The 19,786-nt window shown below is 62.9% G+C and overlaps 3 protein-coding genes across 3 annotated transcripts; all 3 read left to right on the forward strand.

Annotated features, from left to right (window-relative positions):
* Positions 1 to 1,830: 1,830 nt before the first annotated feature.
* LDBPK_201090 (hypothetical protein, unknown function) lies at positions 1,831 to 2,658 on the forward strand (the record flags this gene model as incomplete). The annotated part of the gene is made up of 1 exon (XM_003860402.1): positions 1,831 to 2,658. The coding sequence occupies one exon, from the start codon at positions 1,831 to 1,833 to the stop codon at positions 2,656 to 2,658; it is 828 nt and encodes a 275-aa protein (XP_003860450.1).
* A 1,337-nt stretch (positions 2,659 to 3,995) lies between these two features.
* On the forward strand, positions 3,996 to 11,441 carry LDBPK_201100 (hypothetical protein, conserved; the record flags this gene model as incomplete). The annotated part of the gene is made up of 1 exon (XM_003860403.1): positions 3,996 to 11,441. The coding sequence occupies one exon, from the start codon at positions 3,996 to 3,998 to the stop codon at positions 11,439 to 11,441; it is 7,446 nt and encodes a 2,481-aa protein (XP_003860451.1).
* A 2,017-nt stretch (positions 11,442 to 13,458) lies between these two features.
* LDBPK_201110 (hypothetical protein, conserved) lies at positions 13,459 to 19,323 on the forward strand (the record flags this gene model as incomplete). The annotated part of the gene is made up of 1 exon (XM_003860404.1): positions 13,459 to 19,323. The coding sequence occupies one exon, from the start codon at positions 13,459 to 13,461 to the stop codon at positions 19,321 to 19,323; it is 5,865 nt and encodes a 1,954-aa protein (XP_003860452.1).
* Positions 19,324 to 19,786: the final 463 nt, after the last annotated feature.

The raw sequence follows: 19,786 nt of genomic DNA on the forward strand, positions 1-19,786 counted from the left end.
CCCCCCCCCCCCGAGGGGAATGCACCAGGTGGCGACCAGCATCGTGTGCGCGCGGGGAGAGTTTTGTGCAGAGGCCGTGCTCTCAGATGGCTGGGTCGGCGCACTGCTACAACGCCTGTGTCTACGGCATGCTTCGCACCACGCGGATGAGGCCTGTGGCAGGGGCCGAGGGACGTATGGCCTCGTGCTGTATGGCAGAGCAACGCACTCTTGTTGGCAGGAAAGGAGGACGAAGAAGAGCGACCTCACCAGCGTTGGTTGTTTGTGTCGACACATCTGTTTCACTGCGCAAAGGACGAACAAGACAAATCCGCAAAACAACGGCAGCGAAGCAAGACACGGAGAGACGCATGCGCGCCCTCTCTGTCAAGGCAGAAGATGGAAAGTGGTGGAGCATGGGAGACGTGCTGCGGTGGCACCAAGGTGGGGAAGCAGCGTCGCCTATGCCACCTTCTCTCAGAAGTCCTTGTCTCGCACTCACTTGATCTCTTGCTCTTTGTGCGCATTCCGCCCGCATTTTACTGTGCGTGCAGTCAGCCCGACCCGACAGTCGAGTGAAGGTACTCGCTCGTAAGTCATCCTCCTCATGTGCCATCCCCACGCCCCGCCCCCAACCATTTTTATCTTTGCTCGGCTCCTCCGCCTCCTCGCGGCACTTCGGTGACCCATCACTCGCCGCTTCGTTCTTTTCGTGCCTCTCCTGCTTACGTTCTCTGTCGGGGCCTGAATGGCGCCACCACCCATCTTTTCCACACCGCTCCCTCGCACGGATGCAGCACGGCGGCCCTCTCTCCATCTCCCACAAGAGCAGCAGCAGCAGCACAGGGAAACGAAATGTAAAGGCGCTGGACACTACTTTTTTTTTTGCAACAACAGAGGCATAAAGGTGAGCAGGACGATCGCTCATACGCAGCGTGGTTAAGAAGTCTCACAGCACAAGAGCTGCGTGGCGTCACCCGCCATCGACCATCCGTCTTTTCTCTGTTTTTCTCGCTTCGTTTTTCCTTTCTTCTTTGCTCGTCGACCAGTCCATAAACTCATAGATCGTCTAAACACTCTACTTGACGGTGTGCATCTCTTCCCCACCCCTCCGTCCTTATCCCAGTCGCTCTCCCTCTCCCTCGTTGTTGTTCATAGAACTCAGCCTTTTCGCCCCTTTCCCACCCCGGATACCCACACGCACCCCACGATCAAGCTCCTCTGCAGCAACAGCAAGGGCACTATCCTCTACATCGTCACTGGCGCTGCTCCCGCCTGCTGACCCAGCCACCGAATCAAATCTTCTCCCACAAATAGCGTCCCTGTACGCGCACACGCACTGGCTCTCTAACCACAGCCATCATCCACAGCCCCCGACCCTCACCGCCTGGCAAGCTACGTTATCACATCATGCAAGCAAGGCAACAAATCTCCTGCGCGCTTTCCTCCTTTCCGTGGGTTCATGGCTGATTTGGGCGGCGATCTTCACCGTTGTACCCCCTCTTGGCTGCTGCCCTGCCTGCGGTCACATTCCACGCGTGGGCACTAAGCACGATTGCGTCAGTAATGTTCACTCTCTTCTTCGCTTGCTTAGCGCCCAAGCGGCGGTGCGGTTATTCCTCAGGCACCACCGCTGTCGCTGCCGCTGCTGCTGCATCCCATCGCAAGGTTTTTTCCACCGCAGTAGCTCGCTTCAAAACTAAACCGAGGGTGCATGGAGGCTTCAGCCCAGTGCGGTGTGCTGGCCGACCCCCGAAGAAGCAGCACGAGCGCTGCCCTCGCACATCGCCTGCGTCGCTGTCGCAGCCGCTTTCAGCGGCTTCTCCACCATCTTCCAGCGCTGTCGCGTCGATGAATAACTACGCGGCCGGAGAGGAGACGTCATCATGCCAGCCCTCCTTCTCGCCATCGTACCTCCTCACGGATGCGATGCCAGTGCGCAGCCGCTTCATGAATCCCGTTGACTTCCTTAGCTCGTCCGAACCGCTGATGCTCACACCAGAGGAGAAGGCGGCAGAGAAGGCGGAGAAGGCACGAATGGTGGCGCTGCAAGAGGACGCGAGAGCGTTGGCTGCGCTGTTCGCACGGGAGCTGGCTAAGCGAAAAGCGAAGGCGATTACTGCAGGAGTCATAAAAGCCCGTCGACCTGCGGCAGCAGCGGCTGTGCCGGCGTCATCGAAGCCCGCGCGTCTTGGAGGACAGCAGCAGTCCCCGCTCTTCCCCCCCACACACTCAATCAAGCTCGCGCCGGTGGCGCCCAAACCCCAACGAAGCCACCACAAGGCCTCTGTGAAGTCCGAAAAACTGCGAGTCAAGGCGCTCAAGCGAGGGCGGAAACTGAAAACCTCACGCCGGCCACGGGCGTTGGCGGCGCAGAGGAGTTCTCCCATTTCCAGGAAGCGTGGTCGCCAGTCAAAGATGCCCGCCGCGACCTCCGTGTCGATGCACCAGCCGCATCCGCCACTGCAGAGACGCCCCAGCCGTCCGCCCTTGCGACTGGCTGCTGCAGCGCGGATGCGCGTTGCAGCAGCCAGTCACAAGGCCGGACGGCGCGCCGCGCGGGCCCCCAAGTCTTTCGTCATGCGTCCTCTGTCCAAGTCCACCGTGAAGGCGTGGCGACTTGCACAGCAGCAAAAGCGTGTCATAGGCAAGGCACGCCACGGCAAGCGCAAGAAGTAGTAGTGAGCAAGCGGGAGGGAGACGGCTTAGGTGATGGGCGACGCGCCATGGGTGTCTGCGCACGCGTTGCTCGCTCTCTTCCTCGTCTTGATCCCTCTTCCTGTGTCTCCGCAGCCTTGCGAACCACTTCAGAAGCTTCCATATTTTTTTTTGCTTCGCCTCTTTGTGTGTGTGTGTTTTCACTCTTTCGGTTTCATGTGGTGGAAGAGTACGGTGGTGGTGTTGTCTGCGTTCTCTGGAGCGTCACTGTCCACCTCGGCTCTCGTTCTCCGCATCCCCGTTTCTAGTCCGATGGACCTGCGCAAGTGAACAAGAGAAACGGCGGAACCGCTGTGCGCTGCACCACTGCCGCGACGCCTATATTACGGCGCCGTCCTCGATGGCTTGGCGCCTCCTCCTTTTCTGGTGGTTTGTCACGCGGAGGCGTCTGCGCCTCTCGTTGGGTATGCGTGCAGCCTCTGTGCATGTCAACGCATCAGACAAGATTTACGAGCCGGACTTTAATGACTTTGTTCTCCTCCTGGCGCTCCGACGATAACCTGAGCGGCAGGTACGTTTTCTCTGCGTCGCGGAGCACGCGCCTTTCGCCATCCTCCACTCATTGCTCCTCCCCCCTTGTCTATCTGTCTGCCTCTTCGCTGGCACTCGTTCAACACCCACTCCCACTAGAGTGCCCACCACCAACACCACTCTTCTGTACGCATCTCGCGTGAGCTTCCTCTTTCTTTACCCTATTTTCCGTGTCTTCTTTGCTGAAGGAAATTGTCCTTTTCCTCTTCCTTTATCGAAACGTGCCGTGCACACGGCGGCACACTCGCACGCGTCACACACATCAGCGCATGCCCGCCTCGTTGCGCAAAAATCTGCAACGGTCCCCGGCGGACACGCAGCCACGTGCTGCTGCAGGAGGCGCCGCCGCAGACCACGCGGTGCCACCAGCGACAGGAAAGGCTGGCTTCTCCTCCGCGGGTGCCTCGAACCCCCTGCAGGCATCACTTACACAAGAGCGTGGTGGCAGCAGCGACACGTCGGCAGCTCCCAGTCCTTCTGGCCTACCCCCATCCGGTGGCCACGGTGATGCCCATGGCATCACTTCTCCATCGGTCGCCACTTTCAAGCGCCCCGGGCTCGCTCCTTTCCGCCCGCCCTCCGTTCTCCAGGTGAACGTGGCCGCTCGGTCAGCAGGTGTGGCTCGAGGGGGCGGGGCGGGTGGCCAAAGCCCCTCCTTTTCACCTCAGCAGCATCAGCAGCAGGGGGCTAGCGGAACCTCCCCGCCACTATATCGGTGCAGCCTCGATGGCACAATCCCGTGCCCCGCTCTTCCCTCGGCAACTGCCATGGCAGGAGGGACAGGAGACGGCGGCGCAGCTTCATCGTCTGGGCCTTCTAGTACGCTCACAAGCGGCATGTCCGTCTCGGGCCTGTCAAACCACCTTCGCCTCAGCGAGGGTCTGAGCTGCCTCGACTACCATCCAACCTTTCGCGCGCTGGCGATCGGCAGCACTCGTCAGATTCACGTGGTGGAAGTGATCGCAATAGTGGGCCACGACGTGGCGGCCGCAGTGCGGCTGCACCGACATCAGCAGCAGCGACAGCAACAGGCAAACACGAATGCAATCACGCCATCAGACGGCGAGCGCGCTCACGCTTCCCTCGGCACCGCGGCTCCGTCTGACCTCCCTGCGTCGCCGCCGCCGCCGCTAGGGCCTGCGCCCTTTTTGATGCGCAATACCGGTGTCTTCGGCGGCCTCAACAAGGTGGAGAGCGTCGCGTGGTACCCGAGCACTGAGGAGGCCTCTCTGGCCTTCATTCAGCCGGCGCGAACAGTGACCATCTTCCTCGATGCCATCCAGTTCAAGGCGGACGGTACGTACCTCCCGCAGCAGTGGACGCGTTCGCAGTACAAAGGCAAGACTCTCACCTCCGCCATGGCTGCTGGCGGCGGCTCGACGGCGATGGCGGTCGTGACAAACCTCGACTGCGCCTCGGGCGGGATCACACCGGCAGCCTCCACGACCAGCCTGGGCGGTAGCTCCGGGCTCTACACACCTGCCTCCGCGTCACTGGTCAGCTCCCTTTCCTACAGCGCCGCCTCCGTCTCCCAAGGCAGCGCGCCGCACGAGACGAGCTTTTCCACGCCTACCAGTTCAGGTTTCTCCACAACGGGGTTTGCGGCCAGAAACCTGCCCCATGCTGTGCGCAACCTGAAAGGGCCGCTGGCGAAGGAGCTGATTGAGCTGAACATCGACATCACGTACATGCGAGTGGAGAAGATCGTCTGGGATCCGCACCACCCCTACACTCTCGCTCTCAGCTCTCCAGCGACCCACTTTGAGGTGTGGCAGGTGCCCACGGACGGCTGGCGCGTCTACGCGCCCCAGCTGGTGCTGCGACCGCCAGCGCACAACACGCGCAGCGTCGTTCGAGACATCGCCTTCTCACCGTCCAACCCCGATCTCATTGTCGTGGTCACGGAGTGCGGCAACGCCGGACAGGTGCTGCTCTATTATCGTCGTCAAGTGGAGGCGAAGCGGTGCTTCGACATTAGCGGCCCGGGCCTGTCCGTCGCCTTCCACCCGATCTTCTCCGACCTTCTCGCCGTGTGCTTCCGCCGCGAGAAGACAAAGCCTGACACACGCATATCATTCCTGCAGGTCATGCCCGTCGGTGGCGCCGCCGCTGGATGGTTGTCGGGGGTCTCCACGGCCGCAGCGACAGCGGTACCCGCCACCTCATCAGAGACCGAAGGAAGCCCACTAGCTGCCTCGTCGGCGTTAGCATCTGCTGCCACTGCCCCTGAAAGTGCAGACGCAAGCTTCATGGCCAAGATGGTTCCTGCGAGCACGTCGTCGTATCTCGCCGAGCAGCCGTATCTGCCCCATATCGACAACTACGTGTGCATCAGCCGCATACGATGGCGACCCTCATCCATGGGAAGGCTTACGGAGCCGAAGCGGCACCATTACATGTCTTTCACGCCCTCTGCCCAGGCGCTCTTGGCGGCATGCAACTTGCCCAACTCAACTGTCCCGTCCGCCCCTGGCGCCTTCACCTGGGTTGACCTGCTGCACTCGCAGCTATGGTTCGCATCGGCGGCGATGACGACCGACACAGACCTTTCCATCTGGGATGCCACCAACGGCTTTTTTCCTGTGTGCGTCGTCAAGCACCTCGCCCCGCGCGGTGACACGACGACCAACGAGTCGAACGACTTTGCGTGGCTCAATGAGCTGACACTGGTGACAATTTTCAAGAGCGGCGACGTGGTCTGCACCAGTCTTCTGAACAGCCTCCCAGAAGATTCCGTCATGACCAGCGCCGAGCGGGTGCAGCTGCGGGCAGTGAAGCCGCAGCAAAAGCAGCAGCTTCACCGGCTACGCCAGCAGCTTGATTCCAAGTCGAGAGATGAACTCGGCGAGCTGTACAGCAAGCGAATCGCAGAGGAAGAGGCATGTCTGGCCATGCTGCCGGCGTATGTGCGCGACCCGTTCGCGGATCTACTCACCACATTCACCGTTCTGCCGACTACCTCCATCGTGTCCGACCTTTTCGGGCACTCCTACACCATTCGCAACACTAACGCGGCCCTGCGGCGCCACTACCATCAGATGATCCGACGCGAGTGCGGGCAGCTTGTTCGCCGTCTTGCCATTCAGGTGTCGAAGGAAGCCGTACTACGCCAGCAGTGGACGAGCAGGCGGCACCAGCTCTCCGGCGTCAGTCCCTCCACTGGGCCCGGCATGGCGAGTGGCATCGCGGCCCTGCAGGAGCAGCGGTCGCGCCGCCCACGCTCGCCATTCACGCAGACGGGCGGCCTCCGCGGTCGAGCCACGTCGTCGCAAGGCTCCAACTCGACGCCGCCGAGCCCGCAGTGCAGAATGTTGACGCGGCGATGCTCGGTTGCCACCCCCTCGTCGTCGACTGGTGGGCAGCACATGCCCGTAGCGCCGATCTGGGGAGAAGGCACGAGCGGCGGGCCTGCTGGCAGTCGTGGATTGGGTGGTGGAGGCGGCACCGCGGCCGACGCCATCGGACTCCCCCAGCACCCGCCCTGGAGCCTGGAGGACGTGGGCGAGGCGGGAATGGTCTCCCCGCAGCACTCCCGAGAACTGAGGCGCCACCCCAGCAATGCGGGCGCTGGCGGCGGTGTCAGCAGCGCCTCGCCCCATCCCTACCTCGGCGTCCATCACGATGGAGGGATGGAAGGTCAACCTGTGAGGGATGCTGAGGCGAGCGGCCACGTCTCTTCTCCGTGTCCCGAGGTGACGCATGTGGAAGAAGAGGCAGCAGCGGCTACTGGACGCGTTGGCCGCAGCTCCTCTCGCGCGTCCTCCGCAGTCGCTTGGATCAAGCGACTGTTGGGCGCTTCATGGCGAGAGCGATTGAGTCGAGACCAGTCCAGCGAACCCCGTGATCAATGCATCTTCCACTCGCCAGGCCGTTCGCAGGTGAAAGATGCAGCTCTCGTCATCAACTCTAGCGACGACGGCCCTGCGGTCTTGGCTAGCGTGCTTGACGTCACTCCGAGCCTGAGTGTTGTACCATCGTCGGACGATGTCGCAGCTGTCTCCTCGCCTCCGTCGCGTTTGCGTCAGCTGCCACCTTGTGGAGCCGCCTGTGGTAGTGGTACCTACGGTTCGTCTGGTCTTGGTCCAGCTCAGTCCACAGCCACATCGCCGATCAGCGTCATACACATCGACAACAGTGGTAGCAGCTGTGGAAGTCCACACCAGCTCGCCCCGACAGCGCCGGCCGCCCAAGTACACGCGGCAGCGGCACACAGCTTCCCTGCGTACCCTGGCGCGTCGACGAGCGCCAACGCTTCCGTGAGCTCCGCATATTCCCCACAGCAGCAACGCGTCGGCAGCGGTCGTGGTGGGCCCAGTCCTTCCTCACTCTTGCTCACAAGCTCCTCTCTCGGGGCTCCTCCCTCGGTGCCCGGTGACCTCGACATCGTCGGAGGCGGCAGCGGCGTTGTCTTCACGCAACTCTTCCCGCTGTTGAATGAGTGCGTGCGCGTGTGCAGCGGCGGCGGTAGTGGTGGCAGCTGCAAGGCCCGCGGGAAGTGCAATGTTAGTGAAGAACCACGAGTGTCACGCTTCTCCCTCAGTGCTGCTAAGACGTCAGCGCCGGTTGCCAGCGTGGCGTCTCTCTCAGTGGCACCTGCTAGCCTCGACAACTCACCCACGTTGGCGGCGGCCTCTGCTTTCCGCCACGACCTGCCTGCAGTTCTGTTCTCCTCCGCCTTGCACCCATCCAGCGCGGAGCTCAAGTCAGAAACAGCCACCACGTCTCCACTGCTGCTGCCGCTTTCGATACTGGCCTCGGCGGGAAGTCGCGTGTCCGGCGGTGCCGTCGTGCCCACGCGCTCGGCGAGCGCGGCCTCCCAGCTGATGCCAGCGCATGTCTATCTAGCCTCGCAGAGAGTCGTCACCGTGGCCGTGGAGAGCTTTGTGCTGAGCGATGCGGTGTGCGGCTGGTCGTACCTGGAGAAGCAAGCGGAGCAGCTCGCCTTCGTGCGCTTTGCGCTCGAGTGGGACATGGGCTACGAGCTGGCGCTGGCCATGAAAGCCCTGCGGCACAAGCGCACAGACGCTGAAGCGGCGGCAGATGAGACGGCGCCGCACAGAGCCGATCCTATGCGTACAGCGCAGCCTCGCGACCCTGCCCGCTCGCAGACTTCCTCGCGCGAAGTAGCGGCACACAGCGCCCATACCTCGAGCGCTCTCCCGCGCTCGTTGTGGCGCAGCAGTAGCAGCAGCAGCGTAGGCGGTCGCCAAGATGTCGAGTGGAGGTCACAGCAGCGGAAGACCACAGAGCCGTACTGCCCACAGCTTGGCGGCACCTACTCTGGTGTTGCAGCTGGCCGAGAGCGACGTTGTGTGGGCAACAGCAGCACACGTGGGCCCCCACACGTGCGTTCTGGTGCGCCAAGTGCTGATCCGACTCACATGGTCGACTGGGGATACGGGGTGCCGGTGCCAAGTCACGAGGATGTTGATGACAAGGTCGCGGCCATGATGGAAGAAAACGCGCGCATCTGTGAGCAAGTGATGCGCCAGCGGTGGGAGGCCGGCTGTGCCGGTTTCGCGGGCGGCGGTGCTCACATAAATCGGCGTCCATCGCAAGGCGGGGACGACAGTGGGGTCGACGTGTCAGGCAGTCCCGCGTGGTCCTCTGGCGACGCCGCAACGACACTGAATGACGTAGAAGGTGTCGAGGTAGGTCACACGGACGCCGCACTCGCTGCAGAGTTGTCGAACGCGGCCGCCTACGATCCGCGCGCGCAGTGGTGGCGCGCTGCCGCTCATGCCTGGCGCTCACATCATGTCTCTTTCATCATATCCATCACTTCACAGCAGCTTGAGTACGCGTCGCTCATGGGAGACGTGCAGTACAGCCTCGTTCTGTACATCCTCTTTTGCCTCTGGTGGCGCCTGCACAGCGAGGTTGCGGAGGCGACATACGCGATGGCTCTCGAAGCACGCGCTCGTCGACACTACGTTGGCAGTGGAGTGAGCCGTGACGGTAGCGCTGGTGCGCGAGACAGTCACCGAGCTGCAGCACCGCAGGAGCGCAGCCCTCACAACAATGCAGGGCCTCGTCACCGACTGCGCGCTGTCGCGCTCGCTCCAGGGATAGCGGCGGAAGGAGAGGAAGGCGACGGCAGAGGTGGGCCGGGCGCCTCAGAGGCCGCGGCTGACCCCCTCCCCAGCACCGCTGCGCCGCCGCTACGAAGCCCGTCGACGGACGACGACGACGACGATGCGGGGGGAACGCGAATCGGCCTCCACTGTGTCAGTGACGTCACAGACAGCGACGACGGCGAATACGCCACCGACGGCAAGATACCGTCGCTGGAAGAGGTGGATGAGCTCCGTCGGCTCTGCCTCTTTTTTCTTCGATGCCCGCTGATGCCGCTCTCCCCTAACCTAGCCTCGCATCATCTGCATAAACAACCTCATCCGCATCTGCGTCAATCCGCCAGCGTCGACGCTCTCTCCTCTGTAAACGGAGGCGGCGCTGAGCCGGAAGACCGCGCCGGGAATGTCAGCTCACCTATGGGTGGCCTCTCTTCCATAGCAATGCTGGCAGGCGGCGGTGGTGCGCCACGGCTGACGGGGGGATCCGATATTGTCGGCAGCCTTGGCAGCGGAGGTTTGTTGCGAGCCTCGGCCTCGACGAGCAGTCTTCCCTCGCGCAGCCACGACAACAGCTCACGACGCCTCAACGACACACCACCAGCATCTGCCGTGGTCGGCAGCCTCGGTGGCGGTGGTACTGCGCCCCCCAGCTACCGAGCACACGCCATGTCCCCCACGCCACAGGCTCTGCACCGGCCTGACAACAACGCCAATGGTAACCGCGCTGGTGTCAGGCAGGGGGCAGCCACGGGTGGCATAACGCTGGAGTCGCGCAATGCGTACGCGGACTTGGAAGGGGTGCGTGGTGCGTGGATGAACGCCCGCAATGCTGAGGATCTGTGCACCACACCGGACTACTGCGCGCCGGAGGAGTGGAAGATACGCGCCCTTCAGTGGCTGGAGACCTACACCGCAGACTTGTACGCGCGCCAGCTCTACGTGCCGCTCAACGAGCTCCTCCTCGTTATGCCGGAAATCTTTCGCGAGCCGACGAACCCAGTGCTGCCGCGCGCTGCGGACATCGCGTACGAGAAGCAGATGACCTATGTGTACTGCGGCACCTGCTCAAAGGCGGAGCTGTGGAGCCGAACCCAACAGGACGCCGTTCCTGCCGCAGTGCGGTTGTACGAGCTAGTCGTGCGTCGTGGCCGCCACAGCAGCAGCAGCGAAGAGGAAGGAGACGACAGCAACAGCAACAGCGGCGTCAGCAGCGCCACGAAGGCGATAGGTGCCGGCATGCGACGGTCGCGGCGCAAGGGACACGGCGAACACCACCACGCTACGGCAGCGATTCGATGTGGTTCGGAAATGTACTACCACAGGGACGATGGCGACTCGTCGTCTGTCGCGACAACGCCGTCGGTGGAGTCGCCGACGTCCTCGAGCCCTTCGGTCGCTGCGGACGATGATGTTCTTGGGGCAAGGCTAGCTGATGGAAGGCCTGCATCGCCCGCCTGCTCGGGCGTCGGTTTGCCCTCCGAGCACAGCACCAATGACCGTGCGGCATCGGCCGTTGATCCGCTCCATGAAGTAATCCCTCTGGAGAAGGTAGTCACCGGCCGAGAGCCGGAGCTGGACGGTAGAAGCAGCCATGCCAGTACAACCGGAAGGTCGCACCTGAACGCAGGCGCCGCCGGCGAGGGCGCAGCAGCGTGCCCGGCAGCGTTGTTGGCGCAATGTTCTCAGTCTGTCTTTGCTTCTTCCTCCCGCCTGCTGCCGCATGGCCAGCACAACCGACGCATCACGCGTCTCCGCTCCCGTCACAGTCGTCGCAGCCTCGACGACGTTGTCGACGGTGCTCCCGACGCTGAGCGAGACGGGGACAACCCCGACGAAGGGGAAGAGTTGCACGTTGCGGGTGCCGGCGTGGGCGTGGCCCGTCGTCCCGAGCGGCGCACCGCCGTTGGCTGCGACTGGTGCGACGCGAACCCCACCGCCAACAACGCGGCATGTCGGCGCTGCCACAACCGCTGCGCCATGACGTGCGTCATCTGCGAAGAAATTGTGGAGGGCATGTTCTTCTGGCTTCGATCCTGTGGACATGGCGGTCACGTGCACCACATAGAGGAGTGGCTGCGGTACTCGCAGGAGTGCCCCAAGTGCGGTGTTCCCATCACACAGACGTGGAAGGGCAACTGAGCGCAGGGGCGCGGGGCATCTCACGGATGCGAGGGAGTTTCTGCACGGTTGTGCGTACGGGTGTATGTTTTGGGGGGTGCACCTGTGGGAACCGCGAAGAAGGCAACAAAAAACCGCTCTATGCTGAGAGGCTCCATACCTTTTCGTAAATGCATGTGGCTGTAGCTCTGCATGTACTGCTGACACAACAGATCCGTCCACCACCACCACCCCTCACGCCTATGCCCTACTCTGTTCTGCAGACGACCCTCCTTTCTTGCCAAGACATCCGTTTCTTTTCTCAAGGAGAGTAGTGTCAGATGCTCAGGTCGGTGTGCCCAATGTCACGCGGCAGTGACGACGGCAAGAGTGGAAGCGGGCAGGCCACCACCACCACCACCCCTGCGTTACCTCTTATGTGGGTGCGTGATGACGCGCTTATTCATTCTTCCTGCCCACTCTCGCTCTCTCTCATGCCTTCGGCCTTCCCGATTTTATGGCTTGTGTGTGTCGTTGTTGCGTGCGCGTGTACTTGCTGACCGCCCAACACGCGTGTGGCATCCCGTATACTGCACCGCACACCGGGCACGCACCAACGAAAAAGGAAATACTCGTACATGTGCCACTGCTGCGCCCACGCATACGTAGCGTCTGCGGCGTGTCACTCGTTTCGCTTCTCCGTGTGGGTGTGTGAGTGCGTGTGGGTGCAGTGTGGCGAGTCGCGCAGCCCCTCCTGCTGGTGCCCCCGTGGCGGTGTTGGTGGAGGCGCACGCCTCAACGCTCGTCGCTTTTTTTTTCGTTTCTTTCGTTTCCTTTCCTTTCTGGCTCCACAGCGTCGACGTGCGCCTGCCGGTGGCCACACACGGTGGCACTTCTTGCTCTCCTCATGACGCGCACGCCCGTGCAGATAGACGCGCAGCCACACTCGTTCCGTTCCATTCATAAAAGATAAGTTCGCTCCGAATCGCTTGTCCGGTAGCCAAAGGCTGTCGCGCCCTCATCCATGGTTGGTGGTCCACGGAAGGTGCGACACGCTCCCGCGTGCACAACATCGGCGCCGGCACAGCCCTCGTCGATGACCACTGAAGATAGAACGCAGAATCTAGGGAAGCGCACCTTAGATGAACCGAACGCGGCGCCGAGGCAGCTCAGAGGCAGAGGCCGCGGTCGCTGCGCAGCGGCCCCCTCGGTGCATGCGAGCGCAGTATTCACCGTTGACCACGGAAGCGAAGTGAGTGCCACGGTACGCATGGATGCAACGCGGAAGGCTGACATTGATTTCGTAACTGAAAGCGTATACAGCTGCGGCAGTAGTGACAGCTCTGATTTTTCGATTTCGCATCGTGGAAAAGAGGGTCCCGCCGAGATAGTTGTCGAGGATGCCAGTTTCGGGCTGACTAGCACGCTACACCGCAAGTTTGTGTCGACGCCGCCAGCGGAGACAACAGCAGCAGCGTCTCGCACTTTGGACGGCGTTGTGGTCATCGCATCAGACTCGCCGCCACCACCGCGGAGGCGACGAGGCGGAGGCCAAAGTCACCACAAAGGCCGTGAGCGAAGCGAACGGACGCTGCGGAGTGTGACGTGTGTGTCTGACGAGGAGGACATAGGGGCGTCGCAGTGCTGCCGCGAGCGAGCCACGTCACCTCCATCGACTGCATCAGCGGGGCGCATCAGTGCTAGTACCCGCCGCCTTCCCACGTTCGAGCCCACAATGCCATCACGGGTACTGTGCGATGATGACGACGGCGATGCAGATGACCGGGAAGGTTTGCCAGTGCGGCAGCAGCATCCGCAGCATGGAGCAGATCTCACGGTACACCGCTACAGCTGCTGCTTTTCCTCATTGGGCTCGTCGCCCACTCGCAGCTCCGTCAGTCCGGCCCTCCCTGCAGCCACAGACGCAGCTGAGGCGAAGCAGCACTCGTGCGACAGCGACGATCCCGACAAAGGCCCGGGGCCGCACTTTCTTTGCGCCGCGCCCATCCTGCAGGCGTCAGGGCTGAGAGACTTTTTCACCTACGGCGTACAGGCAGCGATGCGCCACTACTCTGAGCACCTCAACGGTGCTACCGGCGCAGAGGAGGATGGCGCATGCAGCGAGATGAATGACAGTGCCGGGACCCTATGCCTTGACCATGTTGCCAACCCCACAACGCTACCGGCCTCAGTGTATCGCACGCGCCAACACAGTACAGCGTCACAGCACCGCAATGAATTTCTGGAGGACATCTCTAACGGGCAGAAGTACGATGCCAACACCGCCCGCAAGCGCGCCAGGGCCTACTCGTGCAGCAGCAGGAGCAGCGCTGCCACATACGACAGCGACGTTGAAGGAAGTAGCTCGCTCTCCCCCCGGGACGACACGGGCACGCGTAGAGGGAAGGTGTGCCTACTTAATCCTCAACAGACTTCGCTTTTTCGAGCCCCTCATGGTGCGACGGCGGCACGCTACCCGCCCGAACACGGGGCGATGGCGAACGGCTCGTGGCTCACTACCACCGCGACGACGTCTTCGCCGACCACCTTGCAGAAGTCGTCACTAGTGTCGTCTGGCTCGACGCAGGGAGTGGATCAGCAACGCGAGAACAGTGCACAAGCGCGCTTCCGCGAGGCGCTGCGGCACGCCTACCAGTGCGAGGATGCACACAGGCAGCGGCGACGTGCACAGCTGGACAAGCAGCAGGAACAGCTCTTACGCGGCGTGGAGCTTCTTCAGGGTGCATCTTTCTCCTCGAGCGCTGCGCTTCTTGCTGAGCTGCTGCCCTCGCGTGGGCGTGACGGTCGCCGTAGTGCTGGCTCGGTCAAGTCCCCTATCTCGCTCCAGCCACCGCAACCACAACTCGGTGCGTCACCTCTATCGCTGCTCGCGACATCTGTCGAGGCGGCTGTGGAGACAGGCACAGAGACGATCGCGCAACAAGGCCGCGCCGGCGGCGCTTCGACGTCTTTGGCAGCCGAAGCATGCTTGTCTTCGTCGTCAAAGGTAACGGCAACGCCACAGATGGGTAACATCTCCAAACGCCTTCTCCAGGTCATGTCCCCAGCCCAGGCGCAGAGGCTTCGCAGGCCGCTAAACCCCTTCATCGAGGCACTCCTTCGCCATTACCAGAGCGTGCAGCTGAAGCAACGTGCTGCGCGGCACGCAGAAGACCAGGCCATCCACGCCAGGCGCACGTACGAGCTACCTGTGCTCACAGAGGACGTTGTCCGCTACGCCGCGTTGCTTCTCTGCTTGCGCCGCCACAGAACCGGTGGCGGCAGCACGGCAGTAACACGTGCAGCATGCGCAGGGGGGTCTGGCTTGTTGCAGTCAGGGCCAGCCAGCAAAGAGCCCAGCAGCTCAACCTCAAATGCAGAGCCACAACCGCCCCCGACTCTGGCGGCTGCTGAGCCCGCTGCAGCGCTCCCGTTTGGGGAGGAAGGCACATTATTGTACCTCAAGTACCCTCCCCCGCTGCTGCGCACGACGTCTTTTGCGGTGGAGACGGTGCGACTGTTGAAGTGGCTGCGCACGTGGAAAAAGAGCAGCCCTAGCATAGCGGGTGAGACGGGAGGCATCGCTGGTGGTGGTAGCAGCGCTAGCGTTGGCGGCGTGAGCGAGGGCGGTAGCAGCAGCAGCAGCAGGAGTCGGAGCAGGATCGGTCGCAAGCGCGTGCGAACTGACGTGGTCAAGCTCAACAGTCGCAACGGCAACGTCGACAGCGGCGATGACGGCGACGATAGCGATGATGACGGAGGAGTGGTGGTAGTGGCCAGTCCGACCCCAGCACCTCACAGAGCAGCCAGCAGCAGCACCACTGCCGAGGCGCCTCCGCCCAACCGATCGACAGTGGAGCGCGTCAGTCAGCAGGCACAGCACGCCGTTGAGATTCAAGAGGCACAGCTGAAACAAGAGAGGCGCTCAGCCTTTCTCAAGTTCTTTGGAGCGGCGGCAACCCCGCCGCCCACAAACGGTGCCGAGCGGAATGCGAAGGCGGCGCAGGACCACGACGATGGAAAAGATGCTGCTAAGGAAGTTGTGGCGCAAAAGCCGGTCTCCTGTTTAGGCATGAGCGAGCCCGCTGGCAGCAACACAGGGATGCGCGATACTGCCGCCATCTCCGTCGGCGCCATGTACGGCATCACGTCCTCCGTGACACCCTTGTCGCCACCCTCGGGCCAGACACAGCTGAAGCCGTCAACACTGGCGTTGGCATCGCACGCCTATCAGCTCTACTGCCATGCGTGGAAGCATGTCGTCAAAACCGGCATCACACCCTTGGTCGTTGCGGCCAACGCCTTTTGTGGTCCCAAAGCAGTCACGGGGCAATCTCGGCTAAGCAACGGTGACGACAACAACGGTGGCGCCGCTGCCACCAGCGACAAAGACACGAGCTGGACCGATGGCGTCGTCCCTCGCGTCTGTGCTGGGCTGCCTTTCTTCAAGGAGATGCGCGAGGAGGCGCGGCGCACGGCACTGGGCTCTGCAAACAACGGTACCTACTACGAGGATGCTTTTGGCAACCGTCTGCGCAGCGCACGGCTTGCCAAGAAGGAGCAGGAGCAGCGGGAGTTGCTGGTGGCGCGGCAGCGGCGGCGTGCAAAGAAGAAGGGCTACTTTCACCGCGACGACGACAACGACGGTCGCCTCGGCGGCAGGGCAGCCGGCAACGGGGCCTCGGCCATGCTGGAAGCGATGCTGCGATCATCCGCGACGTGGGGCAGCGAAAGGCAAGGCGCCGGGTGCGGCAAGAAGCGTCAGCGCGGCAGCGGCGACGACGCCAGTGAGGGCGAAGGCGTAGTGCAAGACACACAACCTCGCGGCAGCAGCCGATGTGCAGCCGCCCGCCGGGCCCTCCAACTCCGCTCACGCGCATCCTCATCGTACTCCTCATCCTCAAAGCCCAGCTCGCGCTGCAGCAGCAGCAGCAGCACTGCATCGATGGTATCAGCGGAAAACGACCAAGACGAGGCAGGGGCGAAGGACGAGCTGACAAACATCGCTGTCGTCTCTGGTCCGACAGGCTCTGGCAAAACCGCCGCCGTTTACGTGGCCGCGCAGCTGCTCGGCTTTCACGTGGTGGAGATGAACGCGTCGGTGCGGCGCTGCTCAAAGACGGTGGAGCATCTGCTTGCGGAGCTCACGCGCAGCTACCGGCTTAGCAGCCTACGGCCCGGCACAACAGGAAGCTTTAATGCAGAGGAAGAGCTGGCGAAGTTGAAGCAGCAGCACGCCGTCATGGTGGAGCGGGCCAGGGCTGAGGCAGAGGCCGCCGAAAGGAAAGCGGAGCTCAAGAGGCGCGAGGCGCTGAAGGTAAACGGCATCTCAGCCCAGGCAGTCGCAAATTTTTTCGCCAAGGGCTGCGGCCGCGCCGCAGTATCGAGCAGCAAGACAGTCAAAGGTATCAAGGGAAAGGACGCAGCCAAGCAGGTCTCGGATGCGGATATGGTGACCGAGGCGCCTGCCCCAGCCGCCGCTGCGACCTCGTCGTCACCACCACCGGCCGCCACAGCCCCAGGGACTCCTGTCGACGCCGGCACCTTGCTTCTCTTCGAGGATGCCGATGTTCTCCTCGGCGATGAGTCTGCCAAGCCTTTTTACGCAGCCATCCGTGACCTCGCGCGCCGCAGCAAGGTGCCCATCGTTGTAACCGTCTCCTCCGACCCAGCGACTGCACAGCGCTACGACACCGAGCCCTTCCTCGCCCTCCTAGACGGGCAGCTGCAGCAGCGACACACAAGCTCGGCCTCGCCAACATCTGCCATACAGCCTACGTACTGGCAGCTGTGTGATGCAGCGGGGCTGAACTCGATAATGGCCACGATGGAGGCGGCACATCAAGCGCTGCAGGTGGAGGCGGACCTAGGCAACCGCGGCGCTTCGACAGCAACAGCGACCACGATCACGGCCGCCGCACACGAGAGCAACAGAAGCCCTTCTGCGGTGGGCGACAGTGGCGGAAGCACGGGTATGGCGCCGGTGTGTGGCTCTCCTGCGGCCTCGTTCCTCCCACTCTTCTCCTCTTCCGGTGGAGGCGGCACGTCCGGTAGCGCAGCGCCGGCCGCATGCGCATGGACGAACGGGGCAAGCGCCGGTGTCTCCACTACCAGCGCTTCCGGTGGAGGCGGCGGGCCCGGCGGCACCAGCACCGCCACCCCAGCCGCTGCTGCCGCGGTGGCTGCACGCTACACGCGCATGCTGCTCAACGCCACACTCGTGTCGAGCTTCTTTGGCTCCCAGACGCCCTTCACTGTGGTCGACCCGCTCCCGCCCTCTGCCTTGTACGCGCAACTCCTGGCGGTGGGGGCAGTGGAGCTGGACTTGTTGCGGTTGGACGAACCGGCCACGTCTCCCGGCGTCAGCGACAGTGCTGCGTCGCTGTCGTCGTCCTCGTCTCAGCAGGAGCTGGAGCGCATGGCGGCCCGACTCACCGTATGTGACACAGGCCTATTTCGTCGGCTTGCCGAGCACCTCCGCCATCACATCTTTGGTGCCTGGGACATCGCCGACGATGAAGCTGGCGCGCATGTGGCTCCCCCGCTCCTGCCGGGGCACAACTTGGTGAATGCTGTGCAGTGCGACGCGGCCCGCCGCACGACGACAGACGTGCGCTACTGGCTGAACAAGCTGCAGGTGCTGCTCCTCTCACTGCGAGAAGGCAGCAACACAGCGCGGATGCCCAAAGCGGCGGAGGCCGCGACGTCGTCGGAGTCGGTCACGCGAAAGCGGTCGCGAGAGAGGATGAAAGCGACGCCGTTCGAGACCACATCAGCCGCATACGGGGGCGATAATGCGATGTGCGATGCGAAGGTGATCGGCGCTCGGCGCGCCGAGCATCTTGTAGAAGCAGAGTTTCGGCGCCGCGTCAGCCTCGCCGCGAGTGAGTGGGACGCAGCCCTGGGTCGACATCTCTCCAATGTGGCTCACAATGAGCAGCACAGCACTCGCTACGAGCGCTGGTTCTTGGACGCCCACGTGTGCTACATCGCGGACATTGTAGAGGAGTTGGCCACGACCGATCATCCCACCGCGCGCGTGGACTACACAACGCCCTTGCAGGCGCCGGCGCGGTGCGGACGTTCGCCGTCGTCGTCGTCGTCGTCCGGAAAGAAGCTCACTCGCGCAAACAAGTCCGAGAGAAAGGCTGCTGCAGCTCCAGAGCCGACCTACCACCCACGCGAGGAGGCCAGCGCATGTGTAACTCGATGCACCAGTGGCAGCAGTGGTGATGGCGGTGGCGTAAACTCTGCGTGGCGGTCTTTCTTTGCAGCCTCTGGTGCGAGCGTGGCGTCCACACTATCGACGGCGTCGCCTGTCGTGCGTGGCGTCTCACCGGCAGATCGGCGCCAGCAAACGCTCTTAGGCTGCGGCGGCTCCAAGGCGGGCGGCGTGGTAGTCGGCGCGCCGCCGCCTCCGTCGTTGACCATACCCGTTCGGTGCGAGTGGCCGCCAAGCGCGCTTGAGCTGCGCAGGCAGGCATGCAGCCACGCACATCTGCGTCCGGTGGAGTTGTTGCTACCCTATGGCGCGGCAGAGGCTTACTACGGCACCGCAGCGGCATCCGCATCGACGCTGGCGCCCTTCAGCATCCACGACATGGCGGAGCCGACCGCGGCACTGCTCGGTCGCGAAATCCCTCTTCGATTTCTGATGCGTCGCTCCGTGCGGGATTCCTCAACGGGTGATAATGGGAAGGCGGAAGGAGATGTGGGCCGCGAGTTCCCCGCCGGCGTGCGCACGACACAAGAGGAGCGTTTTCGCGTGTTCCGGAGGTGGTGGTGCCGCACCCGCAAGGCCGGCGCATTGCGTGACAGCGTCGCTGGACGCTCCGCGGAGACGCTGGAGGATATCGTCGGCTTTGGTTGCCTGCTCACCCCGCCAGCAGCCGAAACGCGCAATGCCACTAGCGGAAGCCCATGAGCCCTGCTGCTTTGCAGCGACTCGCCTACTTCAATAGTCCACGCACGCACGCACACGCACGCACACACGCACACACAGGCATGCACGCATAGACACAACATGCCCATGCGACTTCGTTTCTTTTACACCTGTGCTTACCCCCGTTGCCAATGCACCACAATGCGAAGTCGTCTGGCGTGTCTTCCTCCGGTACCGCGCATAGACGGAAAAACGGAACGGCCGACGAAATACATATAAATGCACGGAAGAAACAGCGATCACCACGAAAACGCCTTCCCGTCTCTCTTCCGCACATCGGATAGTCGGCTATCGTATGGGCCTCCCTGCGCTTGGAGTGCACGTGGATGTGCGGCCCCTTCCTCCCCCTCCTTTCCCTTGCCCCCCCCCGCTGCTGCTACGTGCGGTATATGGGAGCGCGCAGAGGGACACGTGCAAAAGCGCGTGGCCTATGAAGTAGCCGTGA

The sequence above is a fragment of the Leishmania donovani genome, chromosome 20 (genome assembly GCF_000227135.1).
Source record: "Leishmania donovani BPK282A1 complete genome, chromosome 20".
Lineage (NCBI taxonomy): Eukaryota > Euglenozoa > Kinetoplastea > Trypanosomatida > Trypanosomatidae > Leishmania > Leishmania donovani.